Source organism: Pocillopora verrucosa, chromosome 2, assembly GCF_036669915.1.
Source record: "Pocillopora verrucosa isolate sample1 chromosome 2, ASM3666991v2, whole genome shotgun sequence".
Classification (NCBI taxonomy): domain Eukaryota; kingdom Metazoa; phylum Cnidaria; class Anthozoa; order Scleractinia; family Pocilloporidae; genus Pocillopora; species Pocillopora verrucosa.
Genome location: NC_089313.1, coordinates 2017279 through 2032475, shown reverse-complemented (window position 1 = coordinate 2032475; position 15197 = coordinate 2017279). Strand labels below are relative to the sequence as shown.

Sequence of the window (15197 nt, the reverse complement as noted above, 5' to 3'; positions counted from 1 at the left end):
AACGCACCGTAAGAAACACCGATTCCTAATCTGAAAACGTGCAGTTTTAAATGTTAGAACTGACGTTTAAAAACTCAAATTCTAAAATCTAAAAAAGTTAAGTTTTCAGCGTAAGAACTGACATTGGAAAATACAAACACTTAGCATTACAAATGTCCCGTCGCTTAAGACTTTATGAAAGTAAAGCTGCATTGATATCGAGGCAAATTAATTATAACTAAATTAAATTTAGCGATTGATTGGCAAAACTACAACCCGACGTGTGGATACGTCAATCACTGATTTGCCCTAGTTAAATGGTATGTCACAATTGAGAAAGAGAAATTATTAGCGCAGGTTGAAAATTTGAATTATTTTTTTTCCTTTTGTCTTATTTTTAATTTGTCTGTTTCAGAAAAATCTTTCCGTCGGAAATTCATTAAGTGGAATAGCATAAACCTTTTCCGCATAAATTCATCTTAGATAAGATCGATAGAATCTTAGCGCATTTAAGATCAAAACGTAGGAGTTTGTGTATGGTTTCGTATTCAGTATTTTCAGCATACATGGCTCGAAATAAAATAAAATTGACTGCCATTAAACAGTGAATAATTCATGATTTGCGGTCGTTCTTAGAGGCAGTAAATTTATGTAGAGAATCAAGACTAGTCAAACACTAGACTTACTCGTGATCCTTCGCCTAATCTTGCTTTAAATGTGAAATCGATCCTTGCTGATTTATCGAAAATTTAAAGTAGTAACCACCCTCCAAAGACATTATTGTATTAAAAAATCGATGCTGAACCTAAATTATGTCGAACTTCCCCTACCGACGAAATCGACTAAGTTTCCAAACTGGTCAAATCTTTTTATACATGTTAATGTGTTTTCCCCACCTAGAAAGCGCATAAAAATTTTCGACTTATATCTTATTTGTTTTACACGTTATATTTATAATTGCTGTTACAGCTGAAATACAGGGACCGGAGGTAAACATTTTAATGGAAAACAAGACCAACAAATTATCCTTCACGTAAATAAAAAAGCTAAGTGTCATTATTTAGGTCAGTTCATAACAAAACTGATTTATTTTTTTCTTTTAATTTCCAAAAACATCTCACCCATTTAACTTCGTCAATCCAACAGCAGAATTCCTGCTGGTAAATCTATTTACAATTTTTTGGCTTAGAACATTTTCACCATAACATGCAGAGTTCTTCCATTGTTTGGCGAAGTAAATTATCTCGAATTATATCGACAGCTTTTTTCAACGATGGATCAATCTCGACACACAGTGCAACTCGCCGAGCGCTTTGCTTACTTGCCAGGAATTCAACAGCCTCTTTACTCAGCTCTAGTCTTTCCAATTCATGCACAACCTCACACGATGTAACTTCAACATCTTCGTTAGAAACGCTCGGCAATGTCTCCTCGTGATTATAATGATCCCCCTGTTTTTCAGGAACTGCACCAAACGTTTCCATAGTAGGCCGTTCGATTCGACTCTCGAACGTTCCTTGTGTGTCGTTACCATGCTCTTGTCTTGTAGCGTTATTTCTCGCTGCAATCCGTTGGTTTTCGGCGAGTCTAGTTTTCGATGAAGGAGACAGTCCGCTGTCTGAGCGTTTTCTCTGTAATGAACTTCTTCTCGGACCGTTTATTTTGTCTTGGTCGGATTTTGGAGCGTGTAAGATACTCCGAGAAGTATGCCACACATTTGTCTGTCCAATAGGAGGAAGAACTTTGTAAGAATTCGGATAATTGGTCGGTGCTTTCTCTACGTGTTTTACTGTAACGCGAGGACTCTTCGTTTTCTGTGGTCGTGGTACTGTTCCATTCGTGGTTTTCGAATTCTGAGCCTTGAGAATTTTTGGGAAAGATGTATTCCCGCTTGTGTTTGATGTCGTAGAAATCGTTGACGAATTTCCTATGCTTCGACCAACGAGAAGTTCATTTTTTATAATTGGCGGTAATTTTACCGCTCGGCTGTTTAGATCAAATTGCGGGAAACTTCTCGGATAAGACTGGAATTCGGCTTCCTGTTTCGCCGGCCTTGAGGCACGAATTTGCCGCCCTGAGTATAAATGCGCCATCACTTGATGTTAATGAAATGTAAATACACTATGCTGACATAACGTTCCCTGATACGCGATCCCAGTCAGCGATCAAACTTCAACGCATCGAACATCAATTTCATATCTGCCGGAATTAACAGCAAGCTACGCAGGTGCTTCGCTGGAAAACTGTATCCTCAGTGCTTTCTGAATTTTAATTGCAAAATACTTGATTCATCTGAAAGAATCAAAGATGTCTTTGGCGGAAAAGAAGTGCATCGTCAAGGTAGTGCATTCATATATTGGAATCAATACTTCGATGAAGAGGTTTCAAGGATCTTAATGAAAGAAAATTTGACATATATGTGGTGAACTGTTCAGTTGACATATATTTAATTTCAGAGCCAGGAAAAAAAATACCAAAAAATTACAGGTGTTTTCTATCATCCAGCTCCGGCCTAACGTTGGCATGGTAACGTCGTGTCTATTGGAGACGTTAAGTGGCAACTCGCTCTTCCTCGGGAGCAATTGTAGAAAGCAGGAACACTTTACCTTAATGAGTGAAATACATTACCGTAAGCAAATTTAAAAAACGCATTAGCTCAGACATTCGCGTTTGGGTTAAAAATGGTGGTGAAGATGGGAAAAAAAGAACACGCTATATTCCTACAGAAAGTTTCCACGAAGCCACTGAAATTACTTTTTTAACTGAAATAACGTTTTTTACTCGGGATGATCTTGATTTAAACTCGGAAAAACCGTCGCAAACATAAAGACAATTTGCGCTATGGAAATTGCAACCATATTCTGAGAGGAAGTCATTAAATGGGCAATTTGTAGCTCGGTGTTAAACTGGAGTATAGCATCAAAGCCTCGTATTCATTTTCTACTGTTTTATCGATGTTGGTGTTAATGTAGAGAATTTATTAATTCATGTTCAACTTTACTGATGTTTTAAAGCCGGGATGTGCATGAAATTCAGAGCGTACCTATTCTTAACCCAGTTTAAAATAAATCCTCATAAGTATGCACTTTTGCATGTTTTTCTATTGCTCAAGCAACTAATTCCGCTCTTTCCCTATCCTTTTAATTCTCATTTTGCAAAAACAAAAAACAAAAAAAGGAAGAGGGCATTTGTTGATAATTACGTTGCGATTCAAAACCCATTTGATAATGAATTTTTTTTCCCCAAAAGCTTAATGTTGACATGTCAATGGAGATGAGGCCCATTTCCAACCCTTTCGCTCGTCGTATTGACTCAATAAATAAATAAATTTCGACATTGTCACAAAAGTGGCTCGACGTTTGAATCCGACATCGCGCCAAAATTGGGTAACCCGACAAGCAGAGTCGCGCCATCCGAGTTCAACGCGAAGTCTGAATCAAACTCGTGCTTCTGTCGTGCTATAGCCGAACCTACTGCAATTAAATTCGGCACGGCAGAAGTACGAGTGACCAGTATATTCCATCTCTTAAGGTCTCTTACTGCTGTGACCGAATTTCCATTTTTTTTTTCCATTTTCCAAGTTTGTTCCATTCTTTATTAACTATTCTGTATGACTAAAAATTTAATAAATAAAATAAATAAAACAAACTGAATTATTTTACATACAGATATGTAAAAATCACGTATACACTTTCCTTACCTATTCCGAGCCACACAGTAAAATTTTATCAACATAGGTTTTTTTGGGAAATTTACCGAAGCTCATTTAATGTTACAGTTCTCTAATGAAGTTACAGAGTCTCCAATGAAAATTCAGGGCAAAGACCGCCAAAAAAACCCTCCCCTTAACATTGTGCGCACAGGTTTTCGAGACATTTTAAAACACCCAGCTATATAACATAGACACGTAAATCTCTGATTTAACACCAGTTACACTCGATCAACCTAATTTGACCTAGAGCCTAGTTGGTTTAAAAGTTAATTCTAATATCTACACCATACATTGTATGCGGAATTATTGGAACTATTTAACAGTAAGATGACAAAATTGTTTATTAAACCATTACACGAAAGAAAAACTATATTTACAACGAACGTCAGTTTTGACTCAAATTATTTATATAATTGACTCATTTACTTGCTACTTATACAGTTTATGAACAGTGTTGATCAACATGAAAAAACTCTCCGGGAATGGTATGTTCTTTCGTATCAGGTCAAATATTACAAATTCAACACCAACACGAGTCCACAATGCGAACATAAAAGACCTTATTGACATTCTCCTCTATGCGTGACCTCCTCCATATCTATAAAGAAGAAATGAAAATGTTTTATGCTGATACGTGGAGAAAATAAATTGTTTATTGAAATTACTGTAGAACTCCACCAAAGAGCTTTACGATTGAGAGTCGTGCGACCTAAACTAAAGAAATTAAAACAGTCAATGAGATCTCGAAATAAAAACAAGCGAACCCCCTGAAGCGCGGAAATACTCATTACGTCGAGTCACAAACGTTTGAGAGGGCGGCGCGAGTTTCCTAGACCATGCCTTATGATTGGTTCAAAGAAAAACTCGCGCTACGTTCTCAACCAATCAAAGCTAAAACTAAACGCGCCTTGGTGCGTTTTCCCGCGTTTAAGGCAATTTTTACTTCGAGTTCTCATTGACTTATCGCGATATTTTCCTTTATTTTGATTGGCCGTTCTGATAACTCGATTGAAATACCCTCTATTAAATTTTTGTCCCCTGAACAAAAGGCCAATCATTCGCATATTTTCCAAGCCTGTTTATGACGGAAATAAAACTCACTTTACACTCCAGTTCGTTCGATTGTGCACTCCGCCGTAGCGGGCGGGCTGGGTTCGATTGGTTGTCGTAGCCCCGGGAGGCTGGTAAATAGATGTGCCACTTCCTTGCTTGGTCAGCGGTGGTGGCTTCCACGTAGAAGCACTGAAAACTGCAAAGAAACGAATGCGAATAAAAATATGAGTTAAAAGAAACATAAGTAAAAAACTCGATCAATAATCATTAATATACATGAATACGCTCCTATTGGAGATTATCCGGGAGATTATATCCTGTGTAAAGCCACCACCTCCCCTCAAAGAAAAAGTCACAGACCTCCCAATCTGAGGGCGGGATCGGCTGCATAAAGGCTGAGAAAATTACTTACCTCCTACACCTCCAGCTCTGGTTTGTCCACCCCCGGCAAAGGATGGAACATATGTAGTACCTCCTACGGCATTCCCCGTCATTCCGTAGGAAGGTTTCCTTGGATACGTGGATGCCGCCGGATTATGAAGCACCCGGGGCTGATTGGTTGTTGTTTGACCAGGAAAATATCTGGCTTGTTTCATGTAGTGCTGTTTTGCACTGGGAGGGGTCTTCTTAGCGACACCCGAATCCCTCCGGACACTGAGAAATGAGAAATTTGAGAGGGAAAAGTTAGAATTTTTCTAAAACCTTTCGATACCTCGTCTATAATTTTTTTTTCTAATTGTTGCAAAATTGAAGTCTGTTAATTTTCTTATGTTTCCTTTAAGATTTGGTGCGCGTCCGGCCAAAATCGACCCATTTGCGCATGCCCAACGTTTGACCGCTGTATTGTTCAAAGAGGGAAAAAGAAGAAACGGAAGGCCAAGTTTAACGCGGGCTTAAATACACTATTATTGCGCAAATGTTTCCAGAGGCTTAACTCCGCAGGCTAGCACTGAAGCGCGAACTTTCTCACGTAGGCAAAGAGGCGTTCAATTAAATTACAAATTTCGACAAACATATGAAGAACTGACCTGGAAAAGGAGTCAAGGGGGTCTGTCTTTTGAACAGCTACCTACAAGAGTAAAGTAAAGACATTGACATTATTACTGGGATACCTGTAGTAGCCCAGTCATAAAACGCCTTTGTTTTTTAGTCGTCTTTTTCTTTTTCCTCCGCCACAAAATGGAAAAATTGCGTAATAGTACCCAGTAGTCATTGGGCCCTTAACACCATGACAACTAACTGTTATCTTGATGATGATTGACGTTGTCACGCACGGACAGGACCGGGTCACTCGACGAAACACGAGATTTTTGTCTATAGAACTCTTATGTCAGCCATTTTTAATTTGTTCTGGGATCGTTGTTTTGGTGATGGAGGTGCAACGTTTTTAGTTTACGATTTCCTGGAGCTTTATGGTGCAAACGCTCAAAACACTTACAGACGCACGCACAAGTCGTATTGTTCGAGACAATCCATACTAAAAAATGTTATTGTGCGGTATTTTTGGAACGGATTGAGTCGCGAACGCTTGAAAGTCAGGAAAGCCTTGTACACCTTTAAAGCTATGAAAGCCTTGTATGCTTTGTATGCTATGTATGCCAATGTCTTAGTAGAATAACATACACTTGTTGAAAAAAGCAAAATCTTAAATCTGAAACCAAACTGCATATACTCTATGCAATCTATTGAACAGCACCACTACCGTGAGACTGAAGAACAAAACTCTATTGGATGCAAATTACTTGTGAAGAAAGACGCCAAGTTGGATTCACTTGATGCTAAGCAACGTAGCTACGATAACAGTACGAATGGTATTAATTTCACGATCTGAAAGGTGAATCTTATGTTTGTTTTCATTGTAGTTGTATGGATATTCTTTTTTAATAAACACATGATCCAAAATCCTGTGTTTTTTGTGTACAAAAACGTAAGAGAGCACAATGGTTTATTTTGCTAAATTTTGCACAAAAACAAAAAAGAGCAGAATGGTATAAGTCATTGAATCCTGAAGAAAAAGAAAAACTTTTGTGTGGTAGAGCAGAATGGTATAAAACACTGGATCCTGCAGACAAAGATAAGATCATATCACAAATCCAAACTAATAAGGAAGCCCATAGAAACTCAGTTCAATGTGATTTAGTACATTAGTTCAACACCCGTAGTATCACTACACTTGATCCCAACAATCCAGTACCATCCAGGTATCCCAGTTACCCTGCTCACAGGGTCTAGTCATAACTCGATTTCATACGTTTAGTACCGCCTAAAATTGACTAAATCGAAAAGAATTCTCCCTAAATACATATGATGTATGTATACTAAGTTAATTTCATGACAGATGTTCCAATTTGGGTCATCATTAGCCTCATCACAGCCAACCTCTTCCCTGGACTGGTGCTCAGATGCAATACATTATTTTTTAATCTCTCCTCACAAAAAATTTCAAAGTTAGCTAACCCAATCAATTCCAGACCTGCTGCAGAGTAAAGAAACAATGGTCCATTTCACAGTTGCATGCTTGGTTGCCAAGCCTTTGAACAGGAGTGAGGGTAAGGGTGACCTTGTTCTGATATAAACATTTCTGCTTTCCAAATGTAAATTACTTTGTTATCATGCCGACTAGATACTAGTCTCTATCACAACAAGGTCACCTTCAGCCTCACTACAAGTCAAAGGTTTGGCGACTGAATATACAACTGTAAAATGAGCTATTCATTTTGCCAAGCTTACATATATTGACGACAAAACCCTGTTCTGACCTTAAAAACTGGGCTTACACCTTTCAATTTCACAGTCGCACATGCAGACTATAAACCCTTAACCCCTTAACTCCCAGAGGTGATTAACCTGTAACTTCCTTCTATAACATCCATACTCTTCCCAGCAAACAGGTGATGAGAAAACCCAAACTTATCAGGCAGAAGTTGTTATCTTGATCTGACACCATATTCTCTAAACTAATTTACTAAGAAATGTCAGTAACAGCTAGAGGGGAGAATTAACAATCAGATCTTTGGAGTTATAGGACTGAGATATAATAATTTTTACCAACCTTCTTCGTGGCAGATCCATGACTTGTGTCAATCTCACTGAGCAGTGATTCAAACTCATCAACACTATCTTTCACCCCAGTCCCTTCTCCCCATCTCTTCCGAGCACTCCCATAGCCACTGGCATGGCCTTGAACATTGACAGCAGCCCTTTTGTTCTCATTGCCACTTCCAAAATTAAATGAATCCTTTCTTTCCACTTGTGGTGCCTGTCTTTGTTGTTGCGCTTGTGGTTGTGGTTGTGGTTGGGGTGGCTGTCTTTGCTGAAGAGGTTGTGTTGGTTGGGAAGGCTTAGGTAAGTTCTGGCCAACTTGAAAGTAGGGGTATCTAAGAGCCTGCGCACATGTAGGTCGCTTCTTGGGATCCCACATCATCATGTCCCTCATAAGTTGAATGGCTTCAGGGCTTGCGTTTGGTATCAAGTCTTTTAATGCTGTTGGCATCTAAGTTAACAAAATTTTGTGGATGTTTGGCATCAATAACCTCTTTCAGAAAAGGCTGCTGATAGTCTAAAAGATGGCTGTGCCATAAGGCAGGATCCAGACACAAGATCCTGCTAGCAGGCTTAACCCTACTTAAGAGTCCATTTAACCCTTTCACTTCCAAGATCTCTTAGTAATTCTCCTTACAGTCTGCCATACATTGCTTATAATTTTAGTTTGGAGAATTTGGTATTGAATCAAATGATAATCCACTATTTGATATTTTTCTATCTTCTCATCACTTGTCTATGTGAGATTGTATTAGTATTGTAAGGAGAAATTCTGTCTTGGTCATGACTGGGAATGAAAGGGTTAACAGACAGCAGTGAGGGGTCTTAAAGGTGATAGTAGACTGCTAGTAACCATTGTTCATTGACACCCTTTTTATTTTAGGAAACAATCTCATATGGTGTTACCCACCAATAGTTTCTCTACCACACAATCAGAAGGTATGAACTTCAATTCTTATGGGGACCCATAAAAATCTTTTTGTCACATGCACATGGGAGATGATGCACATTTTTCCTTATGTTAAAAAATTTTTAATGTGGCCTGTAACATTCTCCATACAAGTTAAGAAAGTTCCTTATACAACTAAACAGATACCATACCAAATCACGGAAGTTTCTATTTATGCTAAAAAAAATAAACTAACCACTTGCATAAACTTGAAATTCATAGCTGCTGCCAGCTTGTGACCTTCTGGCCAGTCTTCCTGATCGAAGAAAAATATAAGAAAATATAAGAAAAATATTATCATAAGAACTGAAACAATTACTAGCCAAAGTAAACTTTAAATTATTGTTTTAGATGCATATCCATCATCAGGAAGATGCTCCAAGTGGTGTTCTCCTTTTCAGGCAGCAACCGGTAACATTTACAGCCTGTAGTACCTCTTAATACCGTGTAAAACTGAATGGAATTCATGAAAATTTGACAAGTAAAAGGATTGCTTTACTGGTTTGAAAATTTATTTTACCTGTCATGCTTAAAATAAGGGAGAAAACTGTCGAAGAGGCTTAAAATATAACTATGTAGACTACATAGCATAAAAAATCATGACATTTTTTTATTTGGCAAGGAGGCATTTCTGACAGGCCTGTTGAAATTTCAACAGCATGCTTTCTAGATCTTCAATATCCTGCAAATAATTTACATATTTTATTTGGCAAGGAGGCATTTCTGACATGCTTGTTGAAATTTCAACAGCATGCTCTCTAGATCTTAAATATCCTGTAGTTAATTTATATTTCACAATACCAAACACCTCACATACACAAGGCAATAAAATGACAGTATGATGACTCTTTTTATTAACAATGATTATAATTTTTCTTACAATGAAGTCATTGCAAATATAAAAAGTTATTTAGTAGACAAGCTTAAGTATAATCAATGCAAGAAATTGCCTGCCTCTTAAATATTCCTGCTCTAGCAGGATGCATGTGGCCATTATATGCATCACTAACAACAAATTTTGGGAATAACAAATAATTCTGTAAGCTACAAGAATATTTGCTTAAATTTGCCTTCTGTTTGCCAAGTAGTGGCACAATTATTGTTGGGCCAACAGTGTCAAGCTGTCAACAGTATCTAATGTACAAGTGTGTGAAAACTAACCTTTGATGGTGTGCCAAGAACTTTGCATATCTTGAAAATCTCATCAACTTCACTACTGCCAGGAAAAAGAGGCCGCAGAGTGTAAAGCTCTGCCATGATACACCCCACAGCCCACATATCTATTGGTGAACTGTAATTTGTTGAGCGTAGCAACACCTCAGGTGCACGATACCTGTCAGATAAAAAAATAAAACTTAGGTGCTTACAACATATTAGAAAATTGAAGATGGATAATTACATTATTGACTGAGTGGGAGGGCCAGATGGGAAAATATTTGGCTCAAGGTCATAACGTACCAGCTGAACACATTGAAGTCCATGTGTCTTGACAGAGAGCCAATTCTTTCCTGTTTGGACTAACCCAATTCCAGGCTGATTAGCCTTTACTGCCCCAGTTTACACCACTGCATGCAGCCCTCATATATGGATTTTTATCCAGTGATATTTGTCTGAATAATAACCTTTCCTAACAGAGGTCTCAGAATACTACCCAAAGTGAAAAAGAAATTTGAGTCTTCAACAATATCATTATCAACTTAATTCTATTAGAAAAATTTTGCTGTTTGTAGCTATTGTAACTCTTACCATCTTGTAGAGACATAATCTGTGTAAGGAGGACGCGATCTGATTTCTCTTGCTAGGCCAAAATCAGCAATCTTCACAAGCTCTGGTCCAGTACACAGCAAGTTTTCAGGTTTCATGTCTCGATGAAAGAACCCTGTGTGATTCGAAGCAATATATAGATTATTTAATAAAATACAGCTCATACATTTTTTTAGCTTTTGTTTGTAATATCTTTAAATAGCAAATTTGATTTAATGTTAAAAGGAGTAAATCATAACAATTTTCTCGCGAAGTCTTGATGGAAATAATAGACTTGATTTAAACAAATTTTCCACATCTCTTCACCCTTTAACTCCTAAAGTGTGACTGTTAATTCTCACCTCTAGCTGCAACACATTTCCTGATAAATTAGTTCTGAGAATTTGGTCCTCAAAGAAAATAAAAACTTCTCCCTGATAAGTTTGATTATTCTCATTGTCTGTTTGCTGGATAATGTATAGATATTAAAGGGGGAACTTACATTTTAATCATTTGTGGGAGTTAAAGGGTTAAAAGAGACATTTAACCCTTTAACTCCCAAGATCTAATTAGTAATTCTCCTTACTGTCTGCCATATAATTCTTATGTGAATTTTGGAGAATTTAGTATTGGATCATGAACTACCAATCCCCTAATTGATATTTTTCTTTATTCTCTTCAGTTGTCTGCTTGATATTGTATTAATATTGCAAGGAGAAATTCCATTTTAGGCACTCATGGGAGGTAAAGGGTTAAGGTTCATACTTACTCTGAATACCAAAGATTTTGGTTAAGTTTCTTTAACCCTTGAAATTCAAATGAGTTGTTATGTTCAGTCTGAACCTAGAGAGTGCTCAGACAAAACTTTGATATATAACATCACTTATACATTGTACATCTCCAAGTGATGTAAAATTTGCATCAGACAGAAAAAGCATCTCAGCTCTCAACCCTTAATAGCCCCATCTTACCATGTTTGTGTATGAAGGCAAGGCCTTGAAGAACTTGATAAATGATATTCCTAATCATAGATTCTGGAATCAATTTATCCCTGAAAAAAAATGTAATGACAATTGAAACAACAAACCTTTAAAATGTAGTAAATATCACAATGAGTAGGTCTCCATTTAACCCTTTCACTTCCAAGATCTCTTAAGTAATTCTCCATACTGTCTGCCATACAATGCTTATAATTTAAGCTCTGAGAATTTAGTATCAGATCAAACAAAAATCTCAATATTCTCATTATTTGTCTGCTGATTTTATATGGATATTAAAGGGAGAAAGTATGTCTTGATCAATGCTTAGAGGGGAGGGTTAATGTCAATTTTCACATTATAGTTATATTTTTACCTGCTTTTCATCATCTGATATAGATTCTCTTTCATGTACTCAAAAACAAAATATAACTGGTCATTTTCTCTTATAACTTCCTTCAGCTTCACCACATTTGCATGGTTTAATTTCTTTAGTGACTAGAAAAAAAAGTATAACAATGATTACCATTCACTAAAAATGTCCACATAATTTGGCGCATTAATGTTTTCACTAAGCATATTGAATTTATTAGCAATGTCTAACTAGCAATAACAGTCTCCAGTTTGAAATCAGTGCCTCAGTATTGCATTTGCTTACAGTGAAGTATTAAAAACAGCAAGATATATATTAAAATTACTAGTAAAAACTATATTTATTTCTACAGCTCAGATCAAACATGTTAATTTCACCACATAAAATCCAAAAACTTCATGTCACCACAAGAATAGTTGTTTTTAAGACAATGACAAATTCCTTCCTTCTTTGACCTAACTTTGCATAAAGCACATGGACCTTGCCACCCTTGCTTTTCCTTTTTAACAAGAATTAAAAGTCAGTCAACCAGATCAAGGTTGTTTCCTTGGCTGAACAATTGAAGACAAAATTTCTGCACAGCCTCATACTTCATTATGCTTACAGTTCTTGGATAAAAAAAACAATGACGCGGAAAGTAGATTATCTTTGTTTTAGAACGACATGGGGTTATACAGAAATCTTTCCCGATTGATTTTAAGGGGAACTGGGTAACAATGAATTGTGTAGGCTACACACACCTATATGCAAATGCAATTTATCAGACAATCTTTAGGTGCAAATGATAATCTCTTAATTATGACAGATTATCCCTTGCGCTGGGCTGTGCATTCTAAAGGCTAGAGAATTTTTATTTCACAGTTCACCAACGAGTAAATACAATATACCTGATACGTCTAATAATAAATATCACACCTAGAAAAATATGGTTAAACCTCCTCAGTTTATCACGGAACAAAGTGACTCCTTTTGAAACTGAGACGTCCATATCTTTCCAAATTAAATCCAGAAGGCCTAATAAAGTGATAAACCTACCTTAACTTCGCGGAGATTTATACATTCTTCCCATGAATAATACTTCTTTTTCATTCTGAAAAATTAAAACAACAATTGGTTTTACGGAAGCCAATTAACAAAGTGCTAAAGTGTTAAAAATTTCAATAATCCTCCATCGTGTAATTATGAATTGAAGGCCACGCACGGATGAAATCTGAGCTTACATTTTAATTGCAACTGTCTCTCCTGTGTCATGATTTCTTGCTAACACAACTGATCCATAAGTTCCATCCCCGAGCGTCTTTAAGTTCTGGTAGCGTTTCATCTTTGCCAAAATTTACGCTCTTTTCAAAACACAAATAAGAACAATATCTCGTCGAAAATAGCTCTCAATACTGCAAAGCGGCTTGTTCATATGTTTTCTTCTCTTTTTCCGCATATGCACGGCCTCAAATTCGCCATCCAAGCGAGCCAAAACTGTTATCTCGCTGCTATGTCCACAATCCAACAGAAAAATTCAAGATCGGGGTTCCTTCTTGAAGAAATCTAAGTAAACACAGCTACTCGCATTCTGTGCTCTTCCCTGTTTCGCTTCTTAGGCAACATAGAGTAAACAGGTCAAACACTGCATTTAAAGAATCATTTACGAGACATTCACTCTCCAGATTTTACCACCGAAAAATGCTTCGATCACTCAACAAGATACAGACGTTCACGGGAAATAAATGACTTCAATGATAAAAGCAGGCGACTTCGGTTAGAATTATCAATGCTCGTGTTCTTTACAAATTTCATGTAGCTTATGCAAAATGCCGCTTCCCATGAAGCAAAGCAGTCGATCTGTTTCCTGGCAACGAACTACAACAAAAACCTACACAAATCGACTACGTCATTTCACATCTGTCGAAGATTAGGGTATGAACTTAATGTAAACAAAATTTCTTGCATTTCCGGTAAAAGTCTTCTAAATATACGCTTTATTTAGCAATTTTTGTGTGACCTTATTCTTAAAACATCAAATTTGAAGATAAAGTAACAGTTTAGCCTTTAGGTGTCTAGAGAGGTTGTCTCTAGGTAACATTAATTATTAAAAAACAGTTAAATAACCAAACATCGGTCTAAATTGATGTATAAATGAATAATTTATAATGTTCAGGGATTATGGATAAGAATGCGTGATTGCAGAGAAACGTGGGTCGTGTGTAGCGATCAGGCTGGAAAACTTGGCTTTGTTGGCACTTTAGACGAGGTCGAGTCTCCAAACCATTTTCTTTTTTTGATAGTTTTTTAAGCCTTTTTGGGGAATTTTCAGCTATTTTGAGCAAAGTGTTGATTTATTCCTCTGATCATGGCAATGCTTTCTGTACTGATTTAAAACTGATATACGCAAGACCAGAGAAAATATTTCTTCCACATTTCAGTGTATAAGACAAGAGCCCATTTTAAAAGGCTCCTGTATAACACCAGTATGTCTGTTATGAAAAAACATTGGAGAGACGGAACTGCCCAATACTGAATTGCAAATGGCCAAGATTCGCGTGCACAACTTGTTTCAACAAAATGGTTCAAAGGATAAAATCTATATGTTTCTAAATAAATTTTTTATCTCACTTTAATTTACCACAAAAAAATCTCCAAACAAGTACATGTAAGTCAGGACCGTTCGGCCTTCTAAACAGGTCTCTTGGTAAGGATATGGAAACATTTATCTCCCCTTTTTCAATAACTGAACTTCTCTTAAGCATGCTTAAAATAATGGTAACATATTTACAAAATTACATGCTATTTACACATTTACACAAGAGTTTAATGCAGTTTTTAGTCCCTTCTCACTGGACACTTCTCTCAATTTAATTTCTAAGTTAGAAATTAGCTGGGGACCAGTCGTTATTTCCGCTTTGGTTGTACCACGATAATATTTACCTGATCATCCTAAGGCATTCATTAAGCCTTATGACCCTCCCCCTCCCCCTCATTAGCAGCTAATTGACAGTCCAACCCCCACTTTTAACCTCCGTCGGCGACAACTGATCCTCTCTCTTTCCCCCCTGAAAAATCACGTGAAAACACAAAATCCTCCAAAATCCTCCCCCCATTCCCCCGCGATAAATATGACCGGTCCCCTATGAAAATGACAACTTAGTTGAAGGACCCATGAAGCCTTTCGGTTCTGTAGTCTAAGCCGACAAAGGTAGTTTAGTTCCAGATTAAGTGACGTCAAAAATATCGTCGAAAACCTTTAAAGTCCTTCAAATTAAAACTCTTTGTCTTTAGCATGTTTGCAGTCATCAATGTGTGCCACTGGACGCTTAATTGAGGCAAATTCATGCAATAACTTTGATATGACCAAGGTTTTGGCAAACAGTAGTGCGC

At 37.1% G+C, this 15197-nt stretch overlaps 2 protein-coding genes across 2 annotated transcripts; both read right to left on the bottom strand.

Annotated features, from left to right (window-relative positions):
* Positions 1 to 1139: 1139 nt before the first annotated feature.
* Positions 1140 to 2119, bottom strand: LOC131772160 (uncharacterized). Its single transcript, XM_059088064.2, has one exon. It carries the CDS (start codon positions 2070 to 2072, stop codon positions 1176 to 1178), a length of 897 nt encoding a protein of 298 aa, XP_058944047.1. The 5' UTR covers positions 2073 to 2119; the 3' UTR covers positions 1140 to 1175.
* A 918-nt stretch (positions 2120 to 3037) lies between these two features.
* On the bottom strand, positions 3038 to 13624 carry LOC131772142 (serine/threonine-protein kinase MAK). The gene is made up of 12 exons (XM_059088043.2): positions 13049 to 13624; positions 12864 to 12918; positions 11832 to 11953; positions 11450 to 11529; positions 10482 to 10614; positions 9897 to 10068; positions 8932 to 8991; positions 7797 to 8237; positions 5773 to 5813; positions 5157 to 5398; positions 4793 to 4940; positions 3038 to 4289 (listed from the first exon to the last, which is right to left on the bottom strand). The coding sequence occupies exons 1-12, from the start codon at positions 13147 to 13149 to the stop codon at positions 4268 to 4270; spliced, it is 1617 nt and encodes a 538-aa protein (XP_058944026.1). The 5' UTR covers positions 13150 to 13624; the 3' UTR covers positions 3038 to 4267.
* Between the last annotated feature and the right edge of the window lie 1573 nt (positions 13625 to 15197).